This window comes from Trichosporon asahii (genome assembly GCF_000293215.1).
Source record: "Trichosporon asahii var. asahii CBS 2479 unplaced genomic scaffold scaffold00050, whole genome shotgun sequence".
NCBI classification, from domain to species: Eukaryota; Fungi; Basidiomycota; class Tremellomycetes; order Trichosporonales; family Trichosporonaceae; genus Trichosporon; species Trichosporon asahii.
In genome coordinates, this window is record NW_014040874.1 from 847,803 (window position 1) to 875,066 (window position 27,264).

At 58.8% G+C, this 27,264-nt stretch overlaps 9 protein-coding genes and 1 non-coding gene across 10 annotated transcripts; 7 read left to right on the forward strand and 3 right to left on the reverse strand.

Annotated features, from left to right (window-relative positions):
• Nucleotides 1–392: 392 nt before the first annotated feature.
• A1Q1_01542 (uncharacterized protein) lies at nucleotides 393–1,431 on the forward strand (the record flags this gene model as incomplete). The annotated part of the gene is made up of 4 exons (XM_014324581.1): nucleotides 393–581; nucleotides 637–960; nucleotides 1,013–1,231; nucleotides 1,297–1,431. 4 exons carry the CDS (start codon nucleotides 393–395, stop codon nucleotides 1,429–1,431), a joined length of 867 nt encoding a protein of 288 aa, XP_014180056.1.
• A 1,478-nt stretch (nucleotides 1,432–2,909) lies between these two features.
• A1Q1_01543 (uncharacterized protein) lies at nucleotides 2,910–5,396 on the forward strand (the record flags this gene model as incomplete). Its single annotated transcript, XM_014324582.1, has 9 exons — nucleotides 2,910–3,486; nucleotides 3,565–3,806; nucleotides 3,874–4,010; nucleotides 4,051–4,187; nucleotides 4,239–4,301; nucleotides 4,349–4,546; nucleotides 4,620–4,817; nucleotides 4,890–5,077; nucleotides 5,127–5,396. The coding sequence occupies 9 exons, from the start codon at nucleotides 2,910–2,912 to the stop codon at nucleotides 5,394–5,396; spliced, it is 2,010 nt and encodes a 669-aa protein (XP_014180057.1).
• Nucleotides 5,397–5,427: 31 nt separating this feature from the next.
• On the forward strand, nucleotides 5,428–5,843 carry A1Q1_01544 (uncharacterized protein; the record flags this gene model as incomplete). The annotated part of the gene is made up of 2 exons (XM_014324583.1): nucleotides 5,428–5,472; nucleotides 5,517–5,843. The coding sequence occupies 2 exons, from the start codon at nucleotides 5,428–5,430 to the stop codon at nucleotides 5,841–5,843; spliced, it is 372 nt and encodes a 123-aa protein (XP_014180058.1).
• A 1,391-nt stretch (nucleotides 5,844–7,234) lies between these two features.
• A1Q1_01545 (uncharacterized protein) lies at nucleotides 7,235–8,213 on the forward strand (the record flags this gene model as incomplete). Its single annotated transcript, XM_014324584.1, has 2 exons — nucleotides 7,235–7,360; nucleotides 7,941–8,213. 2 exons carry the CDS (start codon nucleotides 7,235–7,237, stop codon nucleotides 8,211–8,213), a joined length of 399 nt encoding a protein of 132 aa, XP_014180059.1.
• A 171-nt stretch (nucleotides 8,214–8,384) lies between these two features.
• A1Q1_01546 (spliceosome complex protein) lies at nucleotides 8,385–11,441 on the reverse strand (the record flags this gene model as incomplete). Its single annotated transcript, XM_014324585.1, has 1 exon — nucleotides 8,385–11,441. The coding sequence occupies one exon, from the start codon at nucleotides 11,439–11,441 to the stop codon at nucleotides 8,385–8,387; it is 3,057 nt and encodes a 1,018-aa protein (XP_014180060.1).
• Nucleotides 11,442–11,815: 374 nt separating this feature from the next.
• On the forward strand, nucleotides 11,816–12,832 carry A1Q1_01547 (cytoplasm protein; the record flags this gene model as incomplete). Its single annotated transcript, XM_014324586.1, has 2 exons — nucleotides 11,816–12,020; nucleotides 12,258–12,832. The coding sequence occupies 2 exons, from the start codon at nucleotides 11,816–11,818 to the stop codon at nucleotides 12,830–12,832; spliced, it is 780 nt and encodes a 259-aa protein (XP_014180061.1).
• A 4,097-nt stretch (nucleotides 12,833–16,929) lies between these two features.
• On the reverse strand, nucleotides 16,930–17,010 carry A1Q1_t370. Its single transcript has one exon. It is a non-coding gene; the product is annotated as a tRNA-Asp (tRNA).
• A 1,589-nt stretch (nucleotides 17,011–18,599) lies between these two features.
• A1Q1_01548 (uncharacterized protein) lies at nucleotides 18,600–20,178 on the forward strand (the record flags this gene model as incomplete). The annotated part of the gene is made up of 4 exons (XM_014324587.1): nucleotides 18,600–18,706; nucleotides 18,761–18,995; nucleotides 19,048–19,274; nucleotides 19,341–20,178. The coding sequence occupies 4 exons, from the start codon at nucleotides 18,600–18,602 to the stop codon at nucleotides 20,176–20,178; spliced, it is 1,407 nt and encodes a 468-aa protein (XP_014180062.1).
• Nucleotides 20,179–20,495: 317 nt separating this feature from the next.
• On the forward strand, nucleotides 20,496–22,120 carry A1Q1_01549 (uncharacterized protein; the record flags this gene model as incomplete). The annotated part of the gene is made up of 3 exons (XM_014324588.1): nucleotides 20,496–20,752; nucleotides 20,826–21,561; nucleotides 21,638–22,120. 3 exons carry the CDS (start codon nucleotides 20,496–20,498, stop codon nucleotides 22,118–22,120), a joined length of 1,476 nt encoding a protein of 491 aa, XP_014180063.1.
• A 2,245-nt stretch (nucleotides 22,121–24,365) lies between these two features.
• On the reverse strand, nucleotides 24,366–25,262 carry A1Q1_01550 (uncharacterized protein; the record flags this gene model as incomplete). The annotated part of the gene is made up of 1 exon (XM_014324589.1): nucleotides 24,366–25,262. One exon carries the CDS (start codon nucleotides 25,260–25,262, stop codon nucleotides 24,366–24,368), a length of 897 nt encoding a protein of 298 aa, XP_014180064.1.
• Between the last annotated feature and the right edge of the window lie 2,002 nt (nucleotides 25,263–27,264).

The following is a 27,264-nucleotide window of genomic DNA, read 5'->3' on the forward strand; positions in this document are numbered from 1 at the left end:
CTTCTATGGAGGCGGCGCAGGCGACTCTTGGGCTGCAACGAAAGACAACTTGGGCGAGTCTGGTCCTCAGTTGCAAGAGAGTGTGGACGCGAGTTGCAGCACAACGGCTCGCGGCACGGATGTGATACGAGTGTGGGGGGCGTCAGTACGAAAAGCCACGTATGAGGTTGCGACATTAAATGATCCTCCCTTAAACCCCGGCTTCACCGGGTAGTGGACGTCCATCAATCCGGGGTCGTTGACATCATGTGCCTGAGACCTGGGGTTCGATTAGCCGCTGGCTGCAATCGGGCACCTCACTCGTGACTCATTCGTTACTTAAACACGACGCGACTGCCCATCCTTGCGCTTTGCATCCATCCCACTCCTTCATTCCTACGTACTCGCCCTCCATGCTTCGTAGGGCTGCTATCAACTCCCCGGCTTCCGCTCTGCGGTCGCTGGTTTCGCCCTCCACTCGCTCCTTCCACGCCACCGTCATCGCACGCGATCCGCCGAATAAGCCCACCTCCTCCGAGGCCGCCGCTACGGCTAAGGACGAGGAGCCTACCCCTTCTTCATCGGGCCGTAGCCTTCTAGGAGTAAGCACGAGGGCGCCCACATGGCCGAGGTGCCAGAGCTGACAATTCTCTGCAGTCCATCATCTACGGCTCCGAGTCGGCCAAAGCCGAGGGTGATGTGAGACTGCCGCCCGGGCAGCACTCTAAGATCGTTGGCCGTGGCAAGTACGTGCACGAGAAGATCACGCACGCTGTCAAGCCTGGGCACAGGGATGCCTACATCAAGGCGTGTGAAGAATACTTTGCCACTCTGATGCGGGACTCGAAGGACCTCGGAGGCGTCAAGCTGTGCGGCTCGTGGGAGACCATTATCGGATCTGTCGGCAACTTCGTCCATATCCTCGAGCACGAAGGGTACGCTGGCTATGACGAGACTCGCCGCCAGGCGCAGAAGAACGAGGTGAGTCGATCTCTCCCCCACCCCGCCACATTATTGTTGACGCCTTCTCCAGACCCTGCAGGCACACCTGAACGCCATGCTGCCGCACCTCGAGTCCCGCCAGCACCAGATGGTATCGGAGTTCTCCTTCTGGCCTTCATCGCCCCCGAAGGATCACGGGGCTCCTGATGGCGGAATCTACGAGTTGAGGACGTACCAGCTGCGCCCAGGCAAGCTGCTCGAGTGGGAGACGGCTTGGCGCCGTGGAATCGAAGCCAGGCGGCGCTACGTCGTGAGTCACCGGTTGCGCAGGCATAACTAACGAGCAAGGAGCCTGTTGGCGCCTTCTTTTCCCAGGTCGGCCAGCTTCACGAGGTGCACCACATCTGGTTCTATCCCGACATGTCGACCCGCAAGCAGCTCCGCGAGGCGGCGTGGTCTGTTAGCGGGTGGGGCGAGACTGTTCAGCAGGTTCGTGTCGACAATCTGTAGAAGTGCTGACATTGCAGACTGTGAGCCTTACCGATTCCATGAAGACGACCATCATGGTTCCTTGCAGCTGGAGCCCTCTGCATTAATCCCCTTCCCGACTTGTGCATAGCGTCAACTTTCAACATACCTCCTGGGCATATCAACGATTGTAGTGTAAAGCCAGCAAATGGAAACCTTGGATAACGATTACACTGCATCTGCGATCTCCCGGAGCAGCCGTCGCCACATGTCCACGTCGTCACGCGTCTGTTTCAGCGTCTCCAGGTAACCGTTGAGGAGCTTCCCAACTGTGGCCCTGGACGTCGACGGACATGGTTCTTCGGTGGGAGTAGGCCCCAGAAGCGATGACTTTACAGAGAGGCCAGAATTGGAGACAGGGTAGGCTCCTGGTACTCTTCGCGCTGAGCTCGCGTTAGCCCTTCGTCGCTGCGATGGTGACTGCTGCCGACTGGGTCGCGGGAGTTCCTCTGACAGTAACCTGATCATATCTTCGATGCCTTGTCGGTGATAGTCGAGTTGGGAGATAATCCCCTTCAACTCGTCCACTTGTTCCCCTGTTCGTCAGTAACCCACGTACTGACCGCTGCACTGACACAGCCGCCGTCGATTCCAGTACTTTGGTAGCCGCATAGAGGGAACCGTCCACAGTCTCCGGATAATGTGATACTGTTTCTCAAACTCGGTGATTTGCTCTAGGAGCTCTTGATTTGGTAGCGTGATCGTAAACGTCGAAGAGCTCAAGGGGATGGGGGTGGTTTTTCGCAGAAATACTCGACCAAACTATCGTGAGCCACCGTTTACTGCTTGAGGAGCCCAAACCTACCCGATACCAAGCTCGATCGAATGCTCGCCAGAGCTGAGCCATTGTGCTAGGCGAAGGAGGTCTGGGAAGGATGGCTAGGAGTGGTGGGAAGTCAGAGCCAGACTTTTGCTGTCGGATCTGCAGCTCATGATACGGCGAAGGGGTAAGAGATAAAAAGTGATACGAGAGTTGAGTAAGAAGTGATTCGCGCTCTCTGGACACACACGCCTTGCCGGTGCGGGGCTGCTGGCAGTGCCGGGGCCGTGGGGCTGGGGACCGAAACCGTGCGGTCCAAGCAGCACGCAGCGTTGGCAGGTTGCGCCTTCCTCGGTTTCACCCACCGCACTTCCTTCGCGCATCTTCCTTCTTCTGCATCACACATCCACTCATTCGCCACCAGACTGCTCTGTTCGTCTCGTCCTCCGTGGGCCTCGGAATTTTGTTGTCCGCGCGGAAGGTAAGTTGTCGATCTGCCAACCAAGGCTGCCCCCTCAGTACGACACCAAGGCTGCCCCCTCAGTACGACGCTTGGACTCCGGCAGTCCCCTGACTGTCAAGACCGCTGACACTTCCGTGCAGGCCGTCGTGCATGGCGCCTTCCTCAAGCACAGACTTCAGCCCCGACTCTCATCTTCCTCTCACTTCGACTCCCTGAAACAACTAAGCTCTCAACGCCATGACACGGGCAACGTATCGAGAGCTCTTCCCCGATGACGAGGAAGACTCTGCATCCGGCGATGATCGCCACCAAATCGCCTTCCCCTGGTCTCGAAACAACTACGAACAGAACAGACTCACCAGCGCCGCTCATACTGAAGAGCCTCCGCCAGACATCCCGAGTGGTCCAGGCTTGCGAATGCATTCGCCAGCTTCTGCATCAAGGGCAGTTACCCCTTTCCGCCGCTCCGCCACTCGGCCTCCCTCCCCGACCAACTCGAAGCATGAAGGCAACGTGCCGACACCTCCACCCAACCGATCAGCTTCCATCCGGGCTGCGTCCCCCTTCCTTGCCGCTGAAGGGCCTCGTGGACTCAGTACCCACAACCACCTCCGCGACAGTGCCCCCGATCCCGAGAGCGCCAGGAGTCAACGCGGCGCATGCCTCGAGGACCAAGGCCGAACGGCGGCTGTCCCGCACACCGTAGATGGCTTCGTCGAGGATCAGCAAGAGAATGTCATCCAAGGAGGTGACCCCCAGCTACCTTTGTCTGAACGTGATTTAGACGACATTCTGAAAGTTCTTTCCAGCGGAGGTGGGCAGGGTCCGCTCTTCGATCTCGACAGCTCCGTCTCTTTCTCCCATGATCATCGGACTAACTTACCTTGGTCAGGTCCTCCTCAGCAATCGGGGAGCGAGAGGCATACGAACGTGCACCTCCCTTCCGTTCAGCCCTCTTTCCAGCGGAGAGCTGCTTCGGGTAGGCTATTGCACCAGCGCCTCGCTCAAGGTGGCATGGACCCGCCGCAGTCCGCTCAACAAACCTTCCCTGCAGAATCTCCAGGCGACCCCTTAGGCATTCTCATCCAGCTTACACACAACATGCAGTACATGAGCAACCAAGTCAACATGTTGGTGAGTGTAACATCAGTGCCTACGTCTCATTGCACAGAGTGCTGCGAATGACCGATTGGAACAAGAGAACGCGAAGCTCCACATGGACGTTGACAGTCTGGAGACCGACCTCGCTGCCGCGAACGAGAGTGCCGAAAACGCGAAGCAGGCCAAGGCGGACAGTATCGACAATGCGAAGAGATGCCTCCAGAGCATCAAGCAACAGTGAGCCAGCCGACCGCAGCACGGATCACTCACGTCCAAGGTATCAAGGACTTGCAGCCTCGCTTGCGAGCCAGAAGTCAATATCCGAGGGGTCTCGCGCAAAGAATCTGGCTCTCATCAGTCAGCTCCATGGATCCCGTGAAGATCTCAAGAAACAGGTTGCCGAGTGCAAGACAGGTTCGTGGCAGGATGGAAGTTAATGCTGACACTGCTAAGCACTGTCGCAAGTCTCGGAGACAAAGACATCAGCTGCAAGGCAGGCTTTGGAGGCGCTGAAAGACTGCCAAGCTTGTGAGCCTGTCCACTGTCAACTCTCTGACCACTACACAGATGCAAAGGGCCTCGAGGTCGAGCTCAAAGGCGCTCGTCAGCAATAGTGAGCGTCCTAGCCAACTCGCCTGACCTCAGTCAACAACTGGAGTCCGCGCAGCTGGCCCTCCAGTCAACGTTTGGTGACACGTCGCAAAAGCTCATCGCGTGTGTGGAATCGTATGTCAGCCCTTCGGTCCAAGCTGACGGCAGGTTGTCACAGACGAGTACGTCTGGCAGCCAGACGGTCTTGAAGGAACGGAGCGAGGAACTTTCCGAGTATGCGTTGGTTCGGCCCAGAACTAATGTTCAGGTTGCGCTCGATGATCAAGAAGATGGAGGAACGTGACTCACTGGTCACGACTCTTCGAGGGGAGTTGCAAGAAGCCCGTTCTTCCATGCTGGCAGAAGCTCAGACGCACCATGCACTGGCCGCCTCTCGCGATCAGATGAAGCTCAAGATGGAACAGCAAGAGCAATCTTCCTCGCGTTTGATCAGTGCCAAGGACTCAGAGATTCAAAGGTCGGTGCCGTCGCTCAGCACTAGCTGATATTCCAGGTTGCTTGCAGAGCTTGAACGGACCAAGGTGGAGCTCCGGGAATCTCATTTGAAAGAGATGAAGCATAACGAGGGAGTGACAGTGGCGAGCATGGAGCTGTTAACGCTGAAGCGAGGCTTAGAGGCAAAGTCAAAGGAGATCGAAGCCCTGACAGCTCGTTTGAAGGAGAGTGAGGTGTCCCACAACAAGGAGGTAGAGGTAGGTCCCCCTATGGGTTTGAAGCTGATGCTAGAACCTCAACCGCCAGGTTGATGAAGCTGTCCAGCGAGAACGCGTGGCTATCGCCCTTGCCCAGGAGCGAAAGGTAAATGTGACCGGCCGGAGGTTGTTCCTTACAGCCCAGGCCCTCTTTGATAAGATGAGCGGATCCACTCCTACCGAGCGTACCTCAAACTCTAGTCGTGTCCGTCGTCTGCTTCCCTACCAACGGCCACCGACTCCACCTCATCCGAGGAACGAACACGCATCCACTGCAGATCAAGCGGCAACCGACAAGGCTTCCAACCGATCGGTATAAGCCGAGGTAGGCCCTTCGCTGACATCAGCGCATGTCGGAGCAATCCAAACTCAGCACTCCTCCTGACCCATCTGAAGTGAGTGTCTCTCCATGGACGCGTTATGCGTCACTGACTATCAGAACCCAGGCGGAGCGACGAGTTCGAATATGCGGGAGAAGCGCAAGAATTGGGAATCAGATCTACTCGATGGGTTGGACCCGGCTTCCATCTTTGGAGCGTCCTCCCAGGAAGATGCTACCCCTCCTGCGCCTAAGAGCGCCAAGAGACAAGAGTCGTTCAGGGTACGGCCACGAGCACGTCCATTGCTGACCCCAGCCGGCGTCAGAACTGATGCCCGTTGGTACCTCGACCCAAACCCGTCCGCGCCGCAAGACCAGGAAGACCTCTTAGGCCTCGACTCATCCTTGAACACTTGTACAATACGTCAGCCAGTCTTCATTATGTAGCAAGAAGCTCTCATGTAGCAATGTACCTTGTCCCGAAAGACTTTGTCTGGGATCCTCGTGTGTACCTGTATTCCACTTTCCTCGGTCAATACCTCATCACTGAGCTTGATCGGCCAATTCCAGTCACGGACAAATCGCAGGATGCGGGTGAAGGTCGGCTTTGCATGGAGGTTAAGCTCGACCCACGGAAGTGACGAGGCGGAGGACGCAGACCAACTCTAATTGGCTTCCCGAGCAAGTCAACCGAAGGCTCCAACACGCAAGCCGAAGGGGAAAGTAGCGGCAGTGCCTCCACTGCCAAGGAAGTTCCAAGAGCAGAAGTGAAACGTAGTGTGGGACCAAAAACCGGGGGTCCAGATTGGCGTCGAGTTGCAGCTGATGCAACAGCTAACGAGAGGTACGAGAAGTGTACAAGGAACGAGCAGACTGATGAGCTCAAGCTGCCGTACTGCCGTACTGACGGGAAGTGTCATGATGATTCGAAACTCTCCAGTGATTTAACGAGCAGTGCAGCAGTGCCTAGCTTTTTGGCTTATTTTTGGCTGACGGTCGGACAATCCGAGCAAGAAGAACAGGGTCGAGCACGCGAGCGGCGAGTCACCGGTACCCTGAGGCATCCTGGACCTTGGGTTTTGCAAGCAAGCATGATCGCTATGATTTCATAACTTACGTCGTTACTCCCCTGACGTTCCTTTTCTCAGCTCTCTGCCTGCATGCAGCGCACGGAATACACCAGGGCAGCGCTGCCGAGGTGTCCGAGGGGAGCTGCTTTGCACCCTTGTCCGAGGGTGAAAAGTTAGGGGCAACACGGCAGACAGAGCTGCTTGGTACGCCCCTCGGACAGGCAGACTAACGACTTTGGTACCACCTTGGCACACGAATCGAGGGCACTGGGTGCAGCTGGGGAAGGGCATTAGGGACTCTGGGGTGTGGGCGTGTGTGTACGCCGCCAGCTGCGAGCGATAGCAGTAGCGCAACACACCGCAAGTCATGTGCTCAGCTTTTGGTGTCGCGACTTCCCACTCCGATCTCATTCTTGCATTTCATCTTCTCGCTTCCTCCTGTCAACTCCACCCACTTATTCTTCACCACCTCCTCCTCTCCCTCATATTCCCCGTCACTCTCTTCGTTTCGACTACCGGCGCCTTTCTATAATTCTCTCGCCATCTCTCCCTATTTCGTCGCCGTTCCAGCAGACATCTCTACACCTTGTTCCGTCAAGCTCCCAGCGACAACCTTACTCTTACACCGTTTCACTCTGCGCCGACCCCTCCGTCCCAGCGACCTTCGGCCTCCTCCCTCCTTCCTATAACATTCTTCGACCTTAATTCGTCAACTTCCGGGCTCCTGTACCCCCGCACACCTCGACTAGCTTCAAGGAGATAAGCATCATGGGTGTCATTCAGCTCGAAAAGCGATACACCGACGTCGAGCCCTACTACTACGAGCCGTGGTGGGAGCGCACGAGCGAGGCTACCCGCATCGGAATCTACGTCGCCATTGTCATTCTCATCGCTGTGAGTACTTGTTTTCTTCCCCATTCTGCATCTCAGGACCTCGGCCGTACATGAAGGATGAGAGGAAAATCCCAGGAAAAACCGCCGCCGAACGGAGGGCTTGAAAGGGCTTGCTTCCCTTAGCCTGAGAGCCTTAGCCGTATGGCGCGCCATTGGCGGTGTTGCTTTCACCGCCCACGACCTGAGTGACCGCCAGCCCTGGACGAACCCTTCGATGGGGCCAGGCGTTGTCGGTGCACTTTGGCGGTGATCGACTGCGCACGCACGGTCTACACGCGCCTGGTGCTGTTTTTGGCCCATAGCCCAGGGGCTCTTTACCGCTTGGGAATCTGCAATCTGCAGTGGACCGGGTACGAAACGGGTCGCATCGCCCATGGCACAACTGGCGGGCTCGGGAGGCACAGCGGGCACTTTTGGTACTCCTTGGCTGGATTCTGCATGCCAGGCAGGTGGGACGTAGGGCACGCAGGGCACGCCAGAGCGATTCCAAGGGCACCTCCACATTAACACACGACGTACTCCCCGCTATTGTCTGATTCACGTCACGCCAAAGCAGTTGAGGCAAACGCTAACCTTGCAGATCGCGGCCGGCTGCATCGCCTGGTGGATCATGCTGAACCGCCGTCGATCATCGGCACCCTACACCCCCCAGCCTGCGTACACCGGTACGAGGCCGAATGTGCACGTCTCGCCCTGGAACGAGCAGGGCTACACGACGCTGAACGGCTCAAAAGAGTCGCTCGACGGATACAACGTCCCCAAGCCGCCGCCCCGGGCGTACTCGTACGCCGAGCCTGACGGTATCCAGAAGGACGAGATCCGCGCCGTACTCTACAAGTACGACAAGAACTAAACCTCTCCCACACAACGGACAATTGCTACAACTTCACGCCTGCTGTGCGCGTGTGTATCATTCAAACTCCCCTATCTAACAAACACTGTATAATGCCATCATCCACCATCCAAGGGCGCACCCCCGCCAATTTTGTAAGAGTACATGCATCGCTATATCTACTGGGCACATCTAGAATTCGTCATCGGCGATATCGATCGCGTCCGGATTCGCGTTCGCGTCGGCCGTCTCGACCTCGACATCGACGCTCTCCTTGAGCGGCTTGAGCGTACTGGCGACAAAGGCGGGTGCGCCGCCGACGCCTCCTGTCGCCTCGCGCTCGACGGCCGCCATGGGATCGGCCGCCTCGTGAATGCTGGGACTCTCCGTCTTCTCGCCTGCCTCGGCGAGCCGCGCGCTGGCCGCAACATACGAGTCGTCCGTGTTGAAGCTGGCCTGTACGCCGCGGCGAATCCTGAGCATCTCGCGGAACGTGTCCTCTGAGCCCGTGTCGATCTCGAACTGGTTCCACTCCTTCCAAAAGTCCTTGGACGTGCGCGGGTCGCAGAACTGGCTCGCGTGCGCGTAGAGCGCGCGCGCGCGGTCGATCTCGCCCAGCTTGCGCTCCATCTGCGCGAACCGGCAGCACATGACCGCCGTCTCCTTGTCGGGTAGCGTCTCGATGGCGCGCTCGTAGATCGGTCGTGTTGCGGGGAGACCAAACGTCGCAGTCGCCTTGGCAATGTAGATCGTGTACATCTCGAACTTGTCGCTGTCCTGCACCGTCGACGCGGCGCGGTCGTAGATCCCCATCGCCCGCTTCGAGAGGCCGTGCTCCTCCTCCAGCTTCGCGTACATGAGGAACAGCGGCTTGCAGAACTTGGTCGGGCAGTTCTCCAGCGCCTGCTCGAACAGGTCGCGCGTGCGCTCCAGCTTGGAGCCGCCGTACCGCTTCACAAACTTGGACAGGTAGATGTTCCACAGCTCGAACGCGATCGGGAAGTTGAACAATTCGATGCCGCGCTCGTACACCTTGAACGACTCCTCAAAGTACTTGTTCTCCTCGAGGAACATGGCGTAGTTGACAATGACTTGCGCGTTCGCAATCTTGAGCTCCATGATCTTGTCGTACACCGCCTTGGTCGACTCGACAGTGCCGATCGACTCCTCGAGGTCCGAGTAGAACGACCACAGCTTCAGCGATTTGAACAGACGCGATTGCGGCGGCAGGTTGTCGTTGTAGTAGCTGACCTTGGTGTTCTTCGGCACCGTCGTGGCACGCTGCAGGACACGAATCGCCTCGTCGTAATTTTCGTTCCGCAGCTCCATCTCGGCCCACTCGCACCACACCTCGGCGAGCTCGTCGACGGCCTTGAACGGCACCTTGGTCGCACGCTCCATGATCTTGCGCGCCTCCTCAAGGTCCGGCTCGTTCCTGTGCTCGCCGTCCGGCCCGACGGAGCCACCCTCCTCGTAAAACTTGGCAAAGTTGACAAAGAGTGGGTACAGCGGTCCGCTCGCCTTGCGCGGGTTGATCGTGTCGATGGCCTTGAGGTAGGTCTCGACAACGGCCTCGTCGTCGTCGCCATGCAGTGCAACACGCTTCTCCCACTCCACCACGTCGTTCGGGTTTCGTCGGAGGAGTACGTCGTTGACCAGGAATGGTCGGCGGTCCATCAGCTTCTCAAACGCCTTCATCCGCTCGTCGAGTTCAGCCTCAGTCTCCTCGGCGTCAAAGTCCTCGTCTTCCAAGTTCTCCTCGTCGGCGAGCGCGTCCATCAGCGTCGACACCATCGTCTCGGAGAACTCGGCGTAGGCGTCAAAGATCTGCGTGAAATCGCGCACAGTGACGACCTCCTTCAGGCCATCTTCGAACGTCTGCGTTGCGCGGTCGAGCTCTCCTCGTCGGATCCAGTACGTCGCCAATCCAGTCCACAGGCGTCCGGCCTGATCCCGGTAGACCTCGAGTCCGTCCCGCTTCACAACACCCTCGACATCGAGTGGTCGCGGGTTTGCCGGGTCGGTATCCTCGTCATATGGCAGCTCGGACTCTGCTGTTCCAGAGCCGCCTCCAATGGCAGTCGGCGGCTTGACGAGTCGGGCTTGCGGGTGCGCGGGTACTGGCGGTCCAGCGATCCTCATCAACCGTCCCTCAATGCTAGCCGGCTCATCTCCTGGTGCAGCCGAAGCCTCGCCGTCGGCGTTTTCGATGGCTCCCTCCACCGCCTTCTGCGTCGCCTGCAGTTCCAGCGTCTGCTCCTCATCCATGCCCACCTCATCGGCGTACTTCTCAACGAGCTCCAGGAAGTCGATGAAGAGCTGGTACGGCGACTTGCCCTCGAGCGACGAGTACAAGTTGTGCTGTGCTCGGCGCGCGATCGACAGCAGGTACTTCGCCGCAGCAAGAGGTCGGGGAGGCTCAGACTCGAGAAGATATGCGATGTGACGCTCGGTGAGGCTCGAGTCGACCTTGAGGAATCGGCGCCAGACACGCTCTCCCGCTTCGCCGCCGATCTGCTCAGCCCAGTACAGGTAGAGACCCCAGATTCGGCCGTGGAGTGACGGGGGAAGTGTTCGGAGGGCGCGGTCGAATGTCCGCCTGGCATATGTTCGCTTGAATGTCGGCGGGCAGTTGGGGTGAAGCACCATGGACAGGTGGAGCATCCACGGGACAGGAAGATGCGAAAGCCACGACAGCATGCGCTCTCCCGTAGCGAACAGAGAGCGCCACTCCTCGTAGCCGACAACACCATCCAGACTCCTCTCCCACTCGTTGCAGTCCTCCGCATCGTCGAGGTTCTCCTTGACGTTCGTCTTGTAGGCCGCTCCACGCTTCGCCTGCTTCGCACGCGCAGCCTTGGCATCCTCCGTGAGGTCACCAAGAACAAAGCTCTGTCGGGTGAGGATGTAGGACTTCCAAAGCTTGTACGACGTGGGGAACACGGCGAGAGCCCGCTCGTAGACCATGGTAAGCTCTTGCAGACCATCGCGGGCAACCTGGGAAGCAAGAGGACCGAGAATCTTCTCTTCCGGAGACGGGTCGTGGTTGCGCGGCGGGAGCGCAGACGAGATGCGGCTCTTGATGTGGTTGATATGTTGAAGCCACTGACGCAAGTTCTCGGGGTTGTGCAGGAGGTCCTCCTCGGTCGCGAGGTCCTCGGTGCGGATGAGCTGAGGGTGGGTGGCGGGAGTGGGGATTGGCGCCGTCAAGGGGAACCGCCCCGACAGTTCGTCGATCAGAGACGCCATCGCCGCACTCGATTTTGGACGTTGTGGACGGGGTATATGATGCAGTGGACCGATTGTTGTCAAGAACGCGAACTCCAGAACTCGCCGCCACTGGTGCGGAGATACGGGGATAACTCCTTGGTGGAGGTGGTCCACCTTCCTGGGCACCTCAAGCAGTGAGATCATCTCATCTCGGACTATTCCACGACAATCAACGCCCGACCTCGTCAAACCAGAAAGCTTCAGACGCGCCCGGATAGAGTGATAGACGTATAGAGTCTAGAATCGGAAAGGAACTGCCAAACTGCTGCGTACAGCTGCACTTTCACGCGCCCTAAGTCAAGTGGCCCGACGAACTTCGCCCTCGACAGCCATGAAGTTCATTGGTGAGATTAATGCGCCCTACTGAACTGACATCAGATATTGCCGTGAATCTGGGAGATCCCATGTTCCGCGGACAGTACCATGGCAAGCGAAAACACGAGGACGATCTGGCGGCCGTGGTCCAGCGTGCTCACGACAACGGGGTGGAGCGCATGCTACTCACCGGAACGAGCCTTGAAGAGTCCAAGCTGGTTCTGGATCTTGCCAAGGAGTTTGGTGAGTTATGCTTTGAATGCATAGGCTGATGATCTAGACTCATACACGACCGCGGGATGTCACCCGACGTCCACTTCCGAGATCGACAAGTATCCGGGTGGTGCCGACAAGTATTTCGCCGACCTCGAGGCGTTCATCGAGTCTGACATTGGCCCTGACGGGTCAAAGCGTATCGTTTCCTTGGGAGAGATTGGGCTCGGTGAGTGGTTATATCTTGGTGCTCCGCTGACCTGGCAGACTACGACCGGCTAAAGTTCTCCGACAAGGAGACGCAGTTGAAGCACCTGCCTCGCCTTTTGCAGCTGTCCAAGAAGTACAACCTGCCGATGTTCCTCCACGACCGCCATCCGGAGGCCCATGCTGATCTCGTCCGACTTCTGAAGGAGGCTGGCTTTGACTCAACTTGGCCCGGTGGCGTCGTGCATTCCTTCACAGGCACGGTTGAAGAGATGCAGCAACTCCTGGACATGGGTCTCTACATCGGCGTCAACGGATGCAGCTTGAAGACTGAGGAAAACCTGCAGGTCGTCAAGGCTATCCCTCTCGACAGGCTAATGCTTGAGACCGACGCGCCGTGGTGCTCTATCACGACGACTCATGCCAGTCACAAGTACGTCCCCAAGACGCTACCGGTTGAGAAGGTGAAACCCGAGAAGTTCCAGGAAGGCAAGGGCGCCAAAGGGCGGCAAGAGCCGAGTGACGTTGTCGTTGTTGCCAGCGTTGTTGCTGGGGTCAAGGGCGAGAGTGTCGAGGCCGTTGCTCAAGCGGCGTTCGACAATTCGATGAAGGTGTTCTGGCCGGATAGATCGTAGATGCGGCCTCAGGCTATCCATTGTTGTAAACTACGTGGTGGAAAAGGCTGTCTATAGCATGATATGCGATACACAACGCTTTGACCCGTTCCTGGGCGCACCCCAGGTGGCGAGTGCTGGAGAAGGAAGATCCTATCGATCGACGAAGTGCGAAAGGAAGCCGCACAGACCGATTGCTTCCTCAGATCCAAACACGGCGCGCGCTTTCGGATCTTCCTACACAAACATGAGCCTGGAGTGGTTGCTTCTTGCCTCGCGACTTTCAAGCTATCATCGTCCTCACCTGTCCGTCTGTCTCGTTCGACAGCCTACTTCGCCCCTCGTCTGCTCCTGCCTCTAGAAAAACACCCACGGTCCGCCCAGCTTCGTCACCATCAACACTGTGAACCTCGCCACATCCCCTTTTGCCCCCACTTGCAACATGGCCCAGCACACATTTGAAGCTCCCCAGTCGTATGGACAGGTCATCTCCAAGGGCAAGAACCCCTTCAAGAGAGACAGCCCCCCTTGTGCAGGAGATCCGCATGGCGACAACCGCGGTGGTTAGTTCATATACCTCATCGGGCCGAGGGATCAGCTGACGGCGGCAGAGAAGTGCCAGCGTGTGCGAACAGCCACCGGCAAGATCGCGTGCTCGTATTGCTACCGGCCGTTCAAGAAGATGTGACCGAACAGTCGAACGTATCGGTCGCGTGTGCGGCTTGCCGTTCTGAGGAATCGACTGTCACGACTATAGGAATGGACAGCCATCATGCGCACTTGCCGGAAAGATGCTGCGAGCCACGCGACCAGGCGCACCAGCGCTTAAACCAAGTGTGTGCCCTGTGGTGTGGAGGTGCCTTTGGCAGCGCAGTGGCCTGTGGGTACTGCCATGTACTGCCTCCACTCCTCTTCCGGGGCCGCTCTGGCCGCTGGAAACATGACACAGTAGGAGAAGATTATGTAAATTCCAGTTTCACCTGTGCACCCAACCAACGTTTCTTGCTCCTTCGGACGGCACGGCATGCGCGTCGATTGGGCTCTCTCCGGCACTTTGCTGTGCGTTGCCAGCGTTTTGGAGTCCTCGGAGTGGGGGGCCGTGTCTTGAACCGTACCTTGCCTGCAACACGGCACACATAGCAGTGCAAGCAAGGTTTGTCAACGGCTCTGCTCGACCGACGTGAGCACGGTATATAAGCCGGACCCCTGACTTGCCGGCCGAATGCACGCCCATCCAACGTTTGTTGTCATACCTGGCCATTCGCTCCACCACGCCGTAAGCATCGCCACACGCCAGCACTGCACCGGTTGCACAGCTCCACACCAACTCGGCCAACATCGACCATTCATCTGCCGTACCTGCCGTGCGAATAGCCGATATGAAGATCACAGACATCAAGCGCCTCTTCTCGTCTCCCAACGAGCACTGCACCTCTTCCAGCAACTATGGATGTGAGTTGCATTCCGCAATGCCGTGCCATCCGCACCGCACGTCACTAGTACTTCTCGAAAAGGCTCAGGCTGACACTATGCAGACCCCTGCGTTGCCGTGCAGCGCGGCGCGCTCAGCATGTGCAGCCACTGCGGGCGATTGCTGCATTAGACCGTAGACCGGCTGCATACCTCAGCTGGCACTGAGGCACTCGAGGCACCAGACGCAGATCGGCTCTGCTTGGCGGTCATCTGACCCTGCTCAAGTCCCCGAAGGCGATTACACCTCTTGTGTCACGAGATTCAAGAATCTGCGATTCCGGACTGGTTCCTTGTGTATCCGCGTATTAAACCTTGTAGTTATCCGAAAGCCTCAAAAGCCACTCACGCTCAGCGCTCCCGGGAGGCGGCGCTCTCTTTTGTTATCATCTGTAGTCCGGTTGTATGTGTTTTATATTCGGTCGATCCAACGTATACCCTTCCGATTGCTCTGAGCATGCCGCGGGCAGCAATGTTGCACGGAGGCGCCTGCGTCGTCGGGCGGGACGCCCAGATCTGTCGCATTTCGGATCAATGTTCATTGGTCTCATGATGTCGACTCACGATTAGTGAGAGATAGGAAATGCCCGACTAAGGCGGCCGCATGTCTGAGGAGGGGCACCGAGCGCCCCCGCGGCAGCGCGGCGGCAGAGTGAGGCATGCTGGCACGACATTGGTGTCCATTATCTCCTCCGCACAGCTGCATGGCCCTACTGACTCGACGCATCCGAGGCCTATCGTCATCTATAAAGCTCCGGGCCGCATCGCCCTCGCTCACCCACCTCCGTATCGCCCGTCGGGTCACCCAACCACCTCCCAAAAACGCAGCGAGATATGATCCAATTCAAGACGTTACTCCGCGTATCAGAAATCTTAGGGCCAGGCATCGGCCGCCCGTTATCGTCCCCTGACGAGTATTGCACCTCGTCTTCGAACTATGGCAGTGAGTTCCGTGCCGCCTCGCCACCCGTGACCCAGTAAGACTAACTCATTTCCAGACCCCTGCCAAGCTGTGCGACGAGGCTCGATCCACCTGTGCATGTACTGTGGACGACTTCTCTAGAATGCTGTTGTATACGTAGTCTGCTCGTGGGATCATTGGCCAATGCATGCCGTTGTGCGCCGAGATGATGGGGGGGGGGGGCGGCAAACTTGTGGCGTCGCACAATTCGAGTAAGGCGGTCTGTGCTATCTTCGGTGGGAACAATACGAAGCATGAACTATGGTTGGACCTCCAATCCGGACCGAAAGCGCGAGTGCCTCCGTCGCCTTCCTCAACCGCTTCAGTCAGCGTGCCGAAATCTACACCACTGCTCGTCGACATTGCGACAGTGACCATGCCGTTCCGGAGCCGTAGCGTCGGCCACCGAAGCCGGCGGGCTGTTCCTTCCCCGCGCACATCATCCGGGGAAAATGCCGCCTCGAGCCGCCTCAGCCGCCCTCCACCGCCCTCCACTTCAAGCGCGCTTTGCGCCTCGGGCGGCAGTTGCTCACCGATCCAAGCTATCCATGGAATCTGCTGCGCCCAGTGCCGATGTGTACCGACGAATAGATCCGATAGCCGACGTAAGCGACGACCACCGGCCGACTCGCCCCCAAGCTCGGGCGATAAGACACATGTCCAGGAATGGCCCAGGAATTCAGAAGCAATCCGTGCGTGCCCCAGTATGACGCCCCCAGCCGCGCCCAGCGCGCCAGCGTGCCCCAGCGCGACCCAGGCTGCCATCGACGTGGTCGAGACCGTCTCGCCCTTTGTCACCTGCGATCTTAGCGCAATCGGCAAGTCTGGCAAGCGTCGCCGCCAAGCCTGGGGCGCGCTCGCATGACCTCGCATGCCCCGCAAAACATATAACATGTTGTCATGTCACTTCTTGCACCGTCATCGTCGTCCTTTCTAACACTTCTTCACCCTCGTTCCGTTCTCAAAGGAAGACACACCCTTTCGAAACTCGAAACCCGACCACCATGATTCTCCGGTTCCCCTCCCTCCCCCAGCAGAACGGCCACAGTGGTGAGCCAGCCTCACATAACCGGTGCGGAATGGCCGCTGAAACCTCAGCCGGGGGCTGCCTCGTTGTCAAAGACTCGGACGGGACGTGGGTCTGCGTCGAGTGCGGCAAGCGCCTGACGCCAACCCCCTCGTCGCCTTAATGTCGCTCACCATCGATTGTGAACATCTTTTCGAACGCACTGCAGCTTACCGCTGCCTGTAGCTACCCCCCCCCAAGGACTCGAGCCAGACGTGGAGCACCAACTACCCCACAAGCTGCGACGCCCCTCGCGACGCCCCTGCAACACGTACGACCCCCAACGCCATGCGCACGACGCACCACTCATAAGACCCACTATAATCGCCAAGCCCAAGGACATTCATCGCTTGTAGTCATGTAACGTAGGCATGTATTTTGATCCCCGTGACCTGTGCGCACTGGAGGCTGCTGCGGAGGCGCTTGAGTTACCGTGCATGATGCGCAGATGTGATGCAACAACCATCAGGACCGGCCCCAGTCGTTGTGTGCTTGGCTGTGGAGGAGCGCACGAGCATGCGAGCATCGAGCGTTCTTGGCAACTTGGCCATCGGCCTAAGACACGGGCCGAGACTGAGCGACCGGGGAAAAGGCCGGGAAATACATGGAAAAAAGGAAGAGCTTCCTGACGGAGAATCGAACTCCGATCTCCCGCGATAGTCACGTGACAAGCGAGCATACTAGCCGTTATACGATCAGGAACAGGGGTTATACTAGCCGTTGCGACAGCCTCAGCTGCCGAAGAGTTAGTCTTTTATTGCACGACTGTGTCGGAGCGTCGTTATGAGCCTTTGCTACGTTTCAGAATGACGTCACGGCCCGGAGCCGATCGATGCCGAAGGTTGGTACGTCGCTTGCGGACTCCCTACAGACTCGCTAGCGCCTTTAGCGCGTCTGCCTGACCAGGCGTGATTAGGGTTGGAATGGGCCAGCTCGCAGCACGCAGCAACGCAGCAACCTGGCACGATTGATGGGATACTCTTGCTCTGCTCCGCTCGGCACCGCAGCTCTGAGGGACGCTGAACAAGCCTTCGGCGTCTCTCGGTTGCCCGCCGCGCCACCGCAGTCACTTTGAGCCAGAGCTCGAAATGCTGCACGCGGCGCTCTTTTCGAGGTGAAAAGGCGGAAGTGAGCTAGTGAGACAACATGTCTGCTAGCGTCCTCGCCCTCGCCTCGGTCACTAGTAGCGCCGCCAGACTCGGTGAGCAGCATGAGCAGTAGTAGTCAGCCTGACTTCTGTTCGAGCACGCCCATGCACGCCTTCTGGACGGCCTCGTGCGTCTTTGGACCATTCTGGGAGTACGCCAGACGCCACTGATGCACTAGTCCTCGTGGGCCCGGCTGGAGTCACTTCGGCTGGACCAAATTAACTTTAGTGCACCGCCGTGCCGCCGGACGTTCGGCCGCGCCCCCCTTGGATGCGGGCATAATTGCTATTTCGGAGCCAAGAGGATCGTGAAATCGCAATAGGGTCTGTAACCCGCAGCATGCAAGTGGCCGCAGCACCACACAGGCCACAGGTGGTCGGAACGCCACAAATGCAGCGTGCAGGACGTGCAGGTGCGTTGGCAGCTGGCAGACGGCTGCGGCGAACAACTCAGCCAGGCCAGCCAGGGTTCCATTAATCGAGGCGAGAAGGGACGAATCGAGACGACGATTGCGTTGCGGCGTTGGCCTCGACTCGGTGCAATACAGGCGCACGGCGCGCCCTGGCTGCCTCGTGGCCGACAGAACCTATGTGGTCAAAACAATAACATGCCAAGGATCCAGGACTAGATTCAGGGCAAAGGCAGCACACCTGTCGTCCAGGTACGGGCTCGGAGCAGTGTAAGCTCAGCCTCAGTTGTGACCGAACAGGCGGCCGGCGGCGTGGATTGCAGGATGCTTTCACGTCGCAATCTTGGCTCGCCGCTCACCGCCTTGGAAATCAATCGTCGCGGTGTTGTAGACGGCCGAAGGGCGCGGAGGGAGCGAGGCACAGCTGTGTCATCGCGCCCCCCTTGCACCAGCGCCCTCTCCCCTCGCCCACAAGCTGCCCGCAGCAGCGTCAGCGGCGCCTCGCGCCCGAGTCGACGTTTCACACCAGTGACGCTGCGACAAGTTTGAGCCAAGGAGACACTCCGCGTGCACTCGGTCGCGCCGTCGCTACTCGACTGACGCTAATCTTGGCCACACACTCCGGTTCCGGCCCCGCACGCACCCGCCCTCGCCAGCTCGCCGCCCCCCGATCTTGTCACTTTCCGATTCCCCATGCCTTCCTAGATATACACTCTTCCTTCGTCAACAACGACATGGCTGCAGTGTTCGCTGTTCCGCCGCAGTCGCACAACAAAACGAACACACAACGCGATTCAGATACCGGCGCTGCGCAGTCGGCCATGTCCAGCTCCGGAGAAGCGTGAGTCACTTTCTTTCAGCCTCGGGTTGAGCTTTGATGGTGCTAACGATCCAGCCATCATGACCACCTCCTGATCGACCTCGCCATTGGCATCCCTCCTCAGCATGTCAAGGCCCGCGCCTCCTTCTCTTCCGCAGACACTGTCGTCTTCGCCGGGCCGTCAGCCAGTTTCGACCCGAGCAGCTCGACGAGCTACGTCCAAGGGTTACGCGACGGCAAAGTCTCGATCGACGAGCAACGACACGCCGGCAACATTTCGCACGACCGGATAGAGATCGACGGCTGGGTGGTGCGCGACGCCTCCTTCGGTGGGTACCCAAGCTGACCAAGCTCGCGAGTAGCTGACCGAGCCAGTCGTGTCCAAAGCTGGTCCGAGCGACCACGGAGCCTACCTGGGACTGGGATACAAGAGCTTCGTGGGGCCCGACAACGAGGCGCTGGTGCATCGCCTGAGCACCAAGTGGGAGAAGCCCTATTACGGCCTGTACCTGCCGCCGCAGGCATTCCATTCCTCGATCGCGAACTCGTGGCGCAGGACCAGCCCACAAGAGGGTAGCGTCCGTTTCGGGTGAGTGTGCAGAGGCGCAAAGGCGGACGATGGCGGTGCGCGCGGTGCACGGCTGACTTTTTCCAGACAGGCAGATCCCAGGTACGCGAAGGGATCCGTGCACTGGCTCGAGAGTGATTCGCGTCCCGACGGCGCGTGGTCGGTCCAGTTCGACGGGATCTCGATCGACGGCAAGATCGTGCCGATGAAGGACTATCCGGAAGCTACGCTGCCGGAGGAGGATTCGACGGCGTTTCGAACAACCTCGATCAGGTCGGGCTCCAGGACGAACATCTTCATTGACAAGACGTCGCGGAAGTATGTGCTCCCGGACGCCATGGTCGACGGGCTCATGGACGAGGTCGAGGGCGCGGTCAAGTGGGGGTACGGCCCATCAAACCACACAATCTGGGAAGTGCCGTGCGAGGCTAAGAACCGCATTGAACTGAAGCTTGGGATGAGGGACTACCGCCTTCGGCCGGACGACTGGATGTTCACGACGGATAACCGCTGCTTCAGCGACTTTGCCTACCTGAGCGAGTCAAAGACTGGACAGACGCAGCTTGGCACCCGCTTCCTCGAGGCGTTCTACACGCTGTGGAACCTGAATCCGCCCGAGGTTGGCCTTATGCGGCTCGACCCCGGCCTGCCGTCGCCGCGCACTGAGCCACCGCCGACGGGACACCATTTCAACACGTTGATCGACGAAACCCTTCATCTCACAGGTCCCATTTCGTCTCTCGGACTCGCCCGGGCCGGGTTCCAACCAGCAAAGCAGTCGCCCAGAACGCACTACTACTTCCTCGTCGTGTTCGGCGTTTGCGCCAGCGTCTACTGCGTGTTCAGGTTGTGGAGGCGCGGCAAGATGCCGTTCTCACCACGGTCACCCCGATACTCCCCAATCAGCAAGGAGCTCCCCGTGTAAAGTGTATCAACATGTTACTGTTTACTACCCCCTGTAACTACATCTAACGTCATTCAGTGTATTTCTTATGCATATGGGTTATCAGAGCGGCGACCAGGCCTAGCGCGAGGAACAGAAGGGCTGCTGCCGTCACTTTGTGGCTGGGTTTAGTCGACGCGCCGCTTGGTGGCCTTCCCTCGAACGATCGGCGTGCGCCCTTCACACTCGAGTTGACGCAACCCCGATCAGCTGCGCAGCACCTACGCACTGGCACTTGTTGTACGAACCTGTATCGTTTTGGATTTGCCCATTCGCCTTCGCCAGCTATCTTCGTCAAAATGGGGCAGAGCATCGACACTGCGACAGTGCCTCTCACCGACGAGTCTGACGACGAGCTCGCAGCCCCCGCAGGCAGCGAGCAGCCGTCCACTGAAGCCTCCGACAAGCCTTCCCAGGCTACTTCCGCAACCACGCCTTCTTCGGCGTCGGCGGTGAACAAGCTCATGGCGATTCCTCACATCGTGACCACCATCCTGCGCCATGCGCGTCAAGACCGCCCATCCCTTGCGCGCCTGATGCGCACCAACAGGAACTTGTACGCCGCCGCGGGCCCCATTCTCTATCACACCGCCGTGATCTGGGAGGAGAACATCGATGCGTTCTTCGAGGGCTCGTTCAAGCGCTGCTTCTGCACCGACTGCAAAAAAGAGTATGGAGGCGAAGTGGGGGGTCGACCACGCCACCGGCGAACTGAATGCGTTTGGCGAGCTCACAGCTCGTCCGCACGGTTACGGCAAGTACACCAACCCTGCGCCGCGGGCTGCGAGCGCCAATGAGACCGCCGCTGCAGCTGAGGTGTCCAAGCCGAAGAAGACCAAGGGTGGCAACAACAAGAAGAAAAACAAAATGAAGAAGAAGGCCCAGCAGAACAAGGCTGTCAAGGAAGACGCCGCCACCAGCCCACTCGACAGCAAGGACAGCACCAGCAACAAGGGCAAGTACAGTGTTCCCCACAGTCGCAAGCCTGTCATACCTGGGGAGCCCAAGAGTACACTCCCTCTCTCAAAGCGCCAGCTACTGGCACACGTCCGCGTCCTGACGCTTAGCGGACACCACGAGTCCGCGTGCGAGGGCTATGCGCCTCACGCTGCCAAGTACCTCGTCAACCTCGAGATCCTACGTGTCGTCGAGATGCCTCACACACCGTTCACAACGTTCCACATCTGCGAGAATATCCCTGGCGGCTCTTGCCCGCTGATCGACAACTTGGCGCCTCGCAAGCTCGTAGTGCGCAACATTTCGGGGCTGCGGCTGCCCTTCCCTCCCTCGTGGACGGCCAACCCCAAGACCAAGGAGATCGTCTTCGTCCTCCCCACAGAGTCGGCAGCGTACTCTGGCAAGGATGTGAGTTAGCCAGGAGTATTCAAACTGACGTCAGCTCACCGGCCCTCACGATCTCATCAACAGCCTCGTCGGGCAGTTCAACGAGGCGACTACTCTCCGCGTCGTGTTCTGGGACGGCTGGGACCGCTCGCTCTGTGACCATCCCCTTACCCGCACGTGCTCGCCTGAGCAGGCCGCGGATCTCCGCAAGCGCAACCCTCCCCGCCCCATTCACGTCGACGACGTCGCGTCCATCCTGCACGGGTTTGCGCGCACCCGCCGTACCAAGCTCTTCGAGATGCGTCGCCCCCGTCTCGAGATCTACGGTCTCGGCTCGGTCCAGCTGTCCACGTACAGCAAATCGCCCCTCGTCGACGAGTACAAGGCTGCGAACCCCGGGAAGGCGGTCGACCTGCACACGGTTGCGAAGTTGAAGGCCATGAGGATGGAGGTTAGCATGGCCGTGCTCCCGCAAGGCGGACCGCCCATCATGCTGGGCCCTTGCTTCGACATCACTTGGTTTACCCTCGAAAACTACAAGCGCAAGAAGTTCGCGGCCGAGATCTCGGAGTGGGACTGAGTCTGGGAGAAGACGATAAGACCGCCGTAGCGCACCTCATGCCATGCCACTTGTTCATAGCTGCCACCTGGGGTGCTCGGAGATAGCAAGGAGGGCCCCGCGAGGTCCAAGCCACCCATTCCTAGGCCATCAAAAGGTCTGGAGAGGTCTGGATTCTGTGTCTGATCTGTGGCTGTAAGAGAAGATCAGATGCTTTGATTCCGAGGGGCTGGTGCTCGCCGTGTCGGCTTCCTTCTGCCTCTTCCTTAACGAGGTACCGGGGTGCAGATCTACTGAAGAAGGTCACCTGGATCAGATTCTGTCTCACTGCGAGTGGGCATGCAGTCAAGGAAGGCAGGTCAGGAACGGGGTCGCCCACTCAACTCCAAAAGCTCTCGTCACCATGTGCTGCGCCGCGCAACTCCGACGAGTCGGTGGGCCTCCAAGTCCGCCTACACGGGACTGTCACTTGACTTGCCACCCACCGGCAGAAACCACAGCCGTGATCTTACTTATCTTGGCAAACAGGAGGTGGGTGACAGCACCGGCGTGCCGGTCCGCCAGTGTGCGGGGACATTGACGCCGTACTCTTCGCTTCCTCGCTTGGCGCTCATAAGCTTCATTGGCGCAATGGCGTAAGGGCCCTCCAATTTGAGACAGTCACCAGGTCCGTGGAATCGGTGGCGTTCAACATGTGGCTATTCGATCATTTCTATGGAGCTTTAGGCTCTCCAAGGTCTCTCGTCAGGCTCGCTCTTGCTCGCTACTGCAGCCCACACGCTCGTCGGACGGCACCCCCGCGCCGCACGCCGCCGCACGCCGCCGCACGCCGCCGCTCGGATCTCCCCAGGCACCCAGACTTGCCGTTTCCCATCACCTCTTCAGAAGAACAATAGCAGATCAAATTGGCGCACGGATCTGGCAGCGCCGCCGCCGCCGCGCCGCCGCGCCGCCGCCATGCCGCCAGCCAATAGAACGAGACTGCGAGCGTGCTCTGTTCTGGTGTAACGGCAGTGGCGAGCTGGCGAGCCGGCAAGCTGGGCAGTTCGCCACTGTGTGATCCCCATTTGGAACCGAATCGTATGGCACCATCGGTGCACCATGCTGCCTGTTAACCTGTTTCAGCAGCAGAGAAAGAGATAAGAGATCCGGAACTGAATTCCCGTTGGCGCTGAGGCACGGGGGCCCACTGAGGCTGAGGCGTTGAGCTCGCACGGACCCCATGGAACAGGGGTGGCCGGCACGTTCAGACGTTCATGCGCTCATGTGCACGTCCGTTGTCTCGCGGAGAACTACTCTGGGCAGCTTCTTTGGGAAGCTGGCAGCTGGCCAGCTGGGCTGCAGAGCCTGTCCGCTTTTGGAACACGAGCAGCATAACTGGTGGGAGCTGTTTGGTTCCATGGTTTGAGCCCAGCAGCCGAGCTAGCGCTCTTGTCCACTAGGCCACTAGGTCCGGTGACAAGGCGGGGCGGCGATGCAGACCTCATACCGTGCATCCCTTGCATGGGAAGCACAGTAGGGCGCTGTTCCTGTCAGAATAACAGGTGAAGCTAGTCGGTGGGCGGGGGTGGGTGGCAACGCCTCGGCTGAGGATTTGTGCGCTCAGGTAGGAGGCAGGTGTACCCTAGAAGGGTACTTGCGGCTCTGATGCACGTATGCACTCCCCCATCGTGCCATGGTGGAATGCAGACGGCAGTGACTGTGCGTTAGTCACCCGTGAGCGGTTTGGTGGGCACGGGTTGGCGATCTGCATTGCGTTATCAGTAGCAACAGCCCAGGGGTCAGTCGGAGCTCCGAAAGCAATCAAGATGGTACGAGAGCCGGTTAGAATAGTCAGACGTCGCACTCTCTGCACCCTCTGCACGTTTCTATGCTGAAATACATACATGGAATGAGGCGGTACACTTAACGGCTCTAGTGGAGTGGGTCGCGCGGCGCGCGGCGCAGGCTAGCGGATAGAGTAACACATGTGTTTGCTAATCTGAGGTGTGACAGTGACATGAATCATGAATCATGAACGCAATCAGATAACACTGTGGTGCAGCTCCCGCATCCACGCCGCCCAGGGCAGGAGCCGAAACGAGATGCACGAAACGACCAAAGAAGGCAAGGGTGATGCGTGTTTGAATGGGTGTTGCGTGTGTTGTGACAGGGTAGCTGGGAGAAATGCAGATAGATGATGGTGTGATGGGCGAGGTTGACCGGCCAGCGGCCACTCTGAAGAACTGTGTGCACTATGCGTGTGGGCGTGCAGCGGCAGACATGATCACGCCGCCTGCACCTGTGCAGACGGGTGGGGCGCTGACGATGGCGCTGCTGGCGTTCCAGAGGCGGGGGCGGCCCCAGCGTCGACTCGCCTGCGGCGTTGCCGCTGTGCTCCCAGGCCCGCGGCGAGGAGCATCGTCTCGCTAGTCGTCCGCGTGAGCACGGCCTCGTCCCACTCGCACGTCGTCTCCTGGTACGGGTGGTAGCGTCGTCGTCGGCTGTTGCTTCCCGGCGTCAACGGCGTCAGAGGCGTGAGTTGTTGTCGGAATCGAGCAGAGCCGATACTGCTGGGCGTCGCTGATGGCGAGCGTGTGCGCCCGTATAATGACAGGTAGTCTGAGGCGCGCCCCGCTTCAAAGCTCGCCTCTGAACTCGGTGTGTCGCACCCGTTGTACGATGCCGATCGGCTCATGAGGGCGCTGTCGGGCTCTAGTGATGAGGGGTACGACGAAGACGTCCTACTCCGACCAAACTCGATGAATGACTCGTCTATCGGTGAGTTGAGCGTGACCTCCATCGCGTTCATGTTGTTGAGTGGCTCGGCGGGGTGCTCCGGTGTTGGCGGGCCGTCCACTGTTGGCTCGCTCGAAATGCTTTCAGATGACCGCGAGGCACCCTCGAGCTTATCGCCAAAGCTCTGCAGCAGTCGCGCCCGGGTGTCGAACGGGTTCTCGTCGTAGCCGTAGTCCGGGTCGTGGGCTGCGTCTTCCGGCAGCTTGGCGTTTGAGCCAGCACGAGCGACGGCCTGGAAGCGAGCCTCCATGGCTCGCCGTAAGGCGTCGCTGTACTGGTGCAGTGCTGGTGAAGCATCGGCACCAAACGTATGCCGGCTGCTGTTGCTACTGGAGGCGGAGGAGGTTGGTGTTCGAGGGGATTGGATAGGGGATGAGGCGGACATGGTTGGAGATTGCAGCGTGAGCTGCACGGGGATGTGGATAGATCGATGGGTAGATTGTTGTTGTGAGAATCGTTATGTAGAAACGACCAAGTCCAGTCAGGCTAGGAGAGGCTGGGACTGGCGTCTGCTAGTCGCCCGTCCTCGGCCGTTGTGGGTTGGGGATTCTCGGGTGGTCGGCCTCCTCGGGTGGCGTCTTGGCGTTCGACTGAAGAATTTACCAGGTGGCCGACGTAGCTTGACGCGAGCGATGCTTGCCGACCCCGAAGTCGATGGCCGAGAGCACGAACTGCGTCAGTGGCTTTCGGGTGGAAGATCTCGTTGCCGTTGGAAAGTGGGTGAGAGCGACAAGGGGGGATTGTAGATCGAGTGAGGCGTAGATTGTTCCGTTCTGTGCCGTGCGGGGTAGCAGTAGAGGTCTGTGTGAATGCGTGAAACGGAGGTGTTGGTGAGACGACTAGAGGTGATGACGACTGACGTACGGCAGGATCGAGTTGTACCGCCCAGGACTCGGCCGGCTCGAGGATGCGTGCGGGTGCCGCTGCGCGTTGGGGGTACGCAGGTACGCGGGTTTGAGGCAGTAGTCGGCTGGAGCGTGCAGCGTCGAGGAACTCGTGTATGTCTCTCTTGGTGTTAGAGGACGGATTTTTCACGCTAGCAGGTAGACTAAGAAAAGCGCATGCCGTAAAGCACAGCGGGGAATGACCCATTCAGAGCTGAAAAGCAGGGTGCAAAGCAGGGTCGAGCAGGTCGAGCAGGGCAGTCGTTCCGTAACCTGCAGGCTTGGGCATGCATTGGGCACGCTCAGACAGGAAACATCGCTGCTTATGACGCGTAGCCTGCCCTGGTCCGCCCTCATTCCCCCCTGGAAGCCTTACTGCCCTCGTCAGCACCGGTACCTCGTTGTACGTACACCTCGCAGAGTCTCCAACCAAACTCGCAGCGACGATGCCAACTCTATCAAACCGTTCCTCACCGGCACGGCATGCGCAAGATCTGCGTGTCGAGTGTCGAGTGAGTTGTCTGCGCGGCGACAACCGACGTCATGTGCTCGTCGTCGGCACTCTGTCAGCTCTCCACTTGTTTCAGCACAGACACAACTCCAAATCCATTCCGGGCATTAACTGCGTAGATAAGCTTCGCTTTCATCCTCCTCGTTCGCGGCTGAGCAGTGATACCGCTCCACTCCCACGCCCAGAGTGAGTCAGTGCCCAGAGTCGCACCGGAGCTTTGAGTGACATTAGCCCGTGTCCGGTGACTTGGGGCTCTGCAGGCCGCACGGCCCGGTCACATGCTGAGATGCCGCCTCTCGCTACTGTCTCTGTCCTAGCCGCCGTTTTGCACAGAAGGAAGGTAGGTGGGTCGTGAACTTCCCAAGAAGCATTCTGTCCTGAGGCCCAGTCCAAGGATGCAAGGGCGGCAGGTTCCTCAGTCTACGTCTCCATCCCGGTGATGCCGACCACTTGACCGATGGGAGCCTTTGGGTGGGCATCACTGCATGCCATGCCTCAGCACGAGTTACAGTGTGCTACATGCAATCCGTGGGTACGCCAATGCGCTCTTTGCGGATCACGTTTCATGCGCAGAAGCATCGCTCAGAAGCACGACCTAGGCTTCCGGCAGTGGAGTTCGAGGGTTCCTATATACAACATGATGATATAGCTCAGTGCAAGGCAAAATTACATGAGCTGCGCGCACAGTTCGTCCCTGCTTCTCTCTCTTTCTGCGACCCCATACGTCACCTGTATCATTTACGCACTCGTACCGAGCCACCATCCGACGAGTCTGGCACGTCGGATCCAACTGATACAATGTACTGCCCGGGCCTGGCGCCGAAAAAGTCATCGAACCTAGCAAACGACTGCAAGTTACAGCGAATTGACAGCTTAACTCTATTCTCAGGAGCGAGCCGGGAGGCCACGATTCCCACGAACGCACAGGTACGCAGACTCGGTGACAGCAAAAGTGACAGTGGTGACAACGGTGACGGAGGTCGCAAGGACGA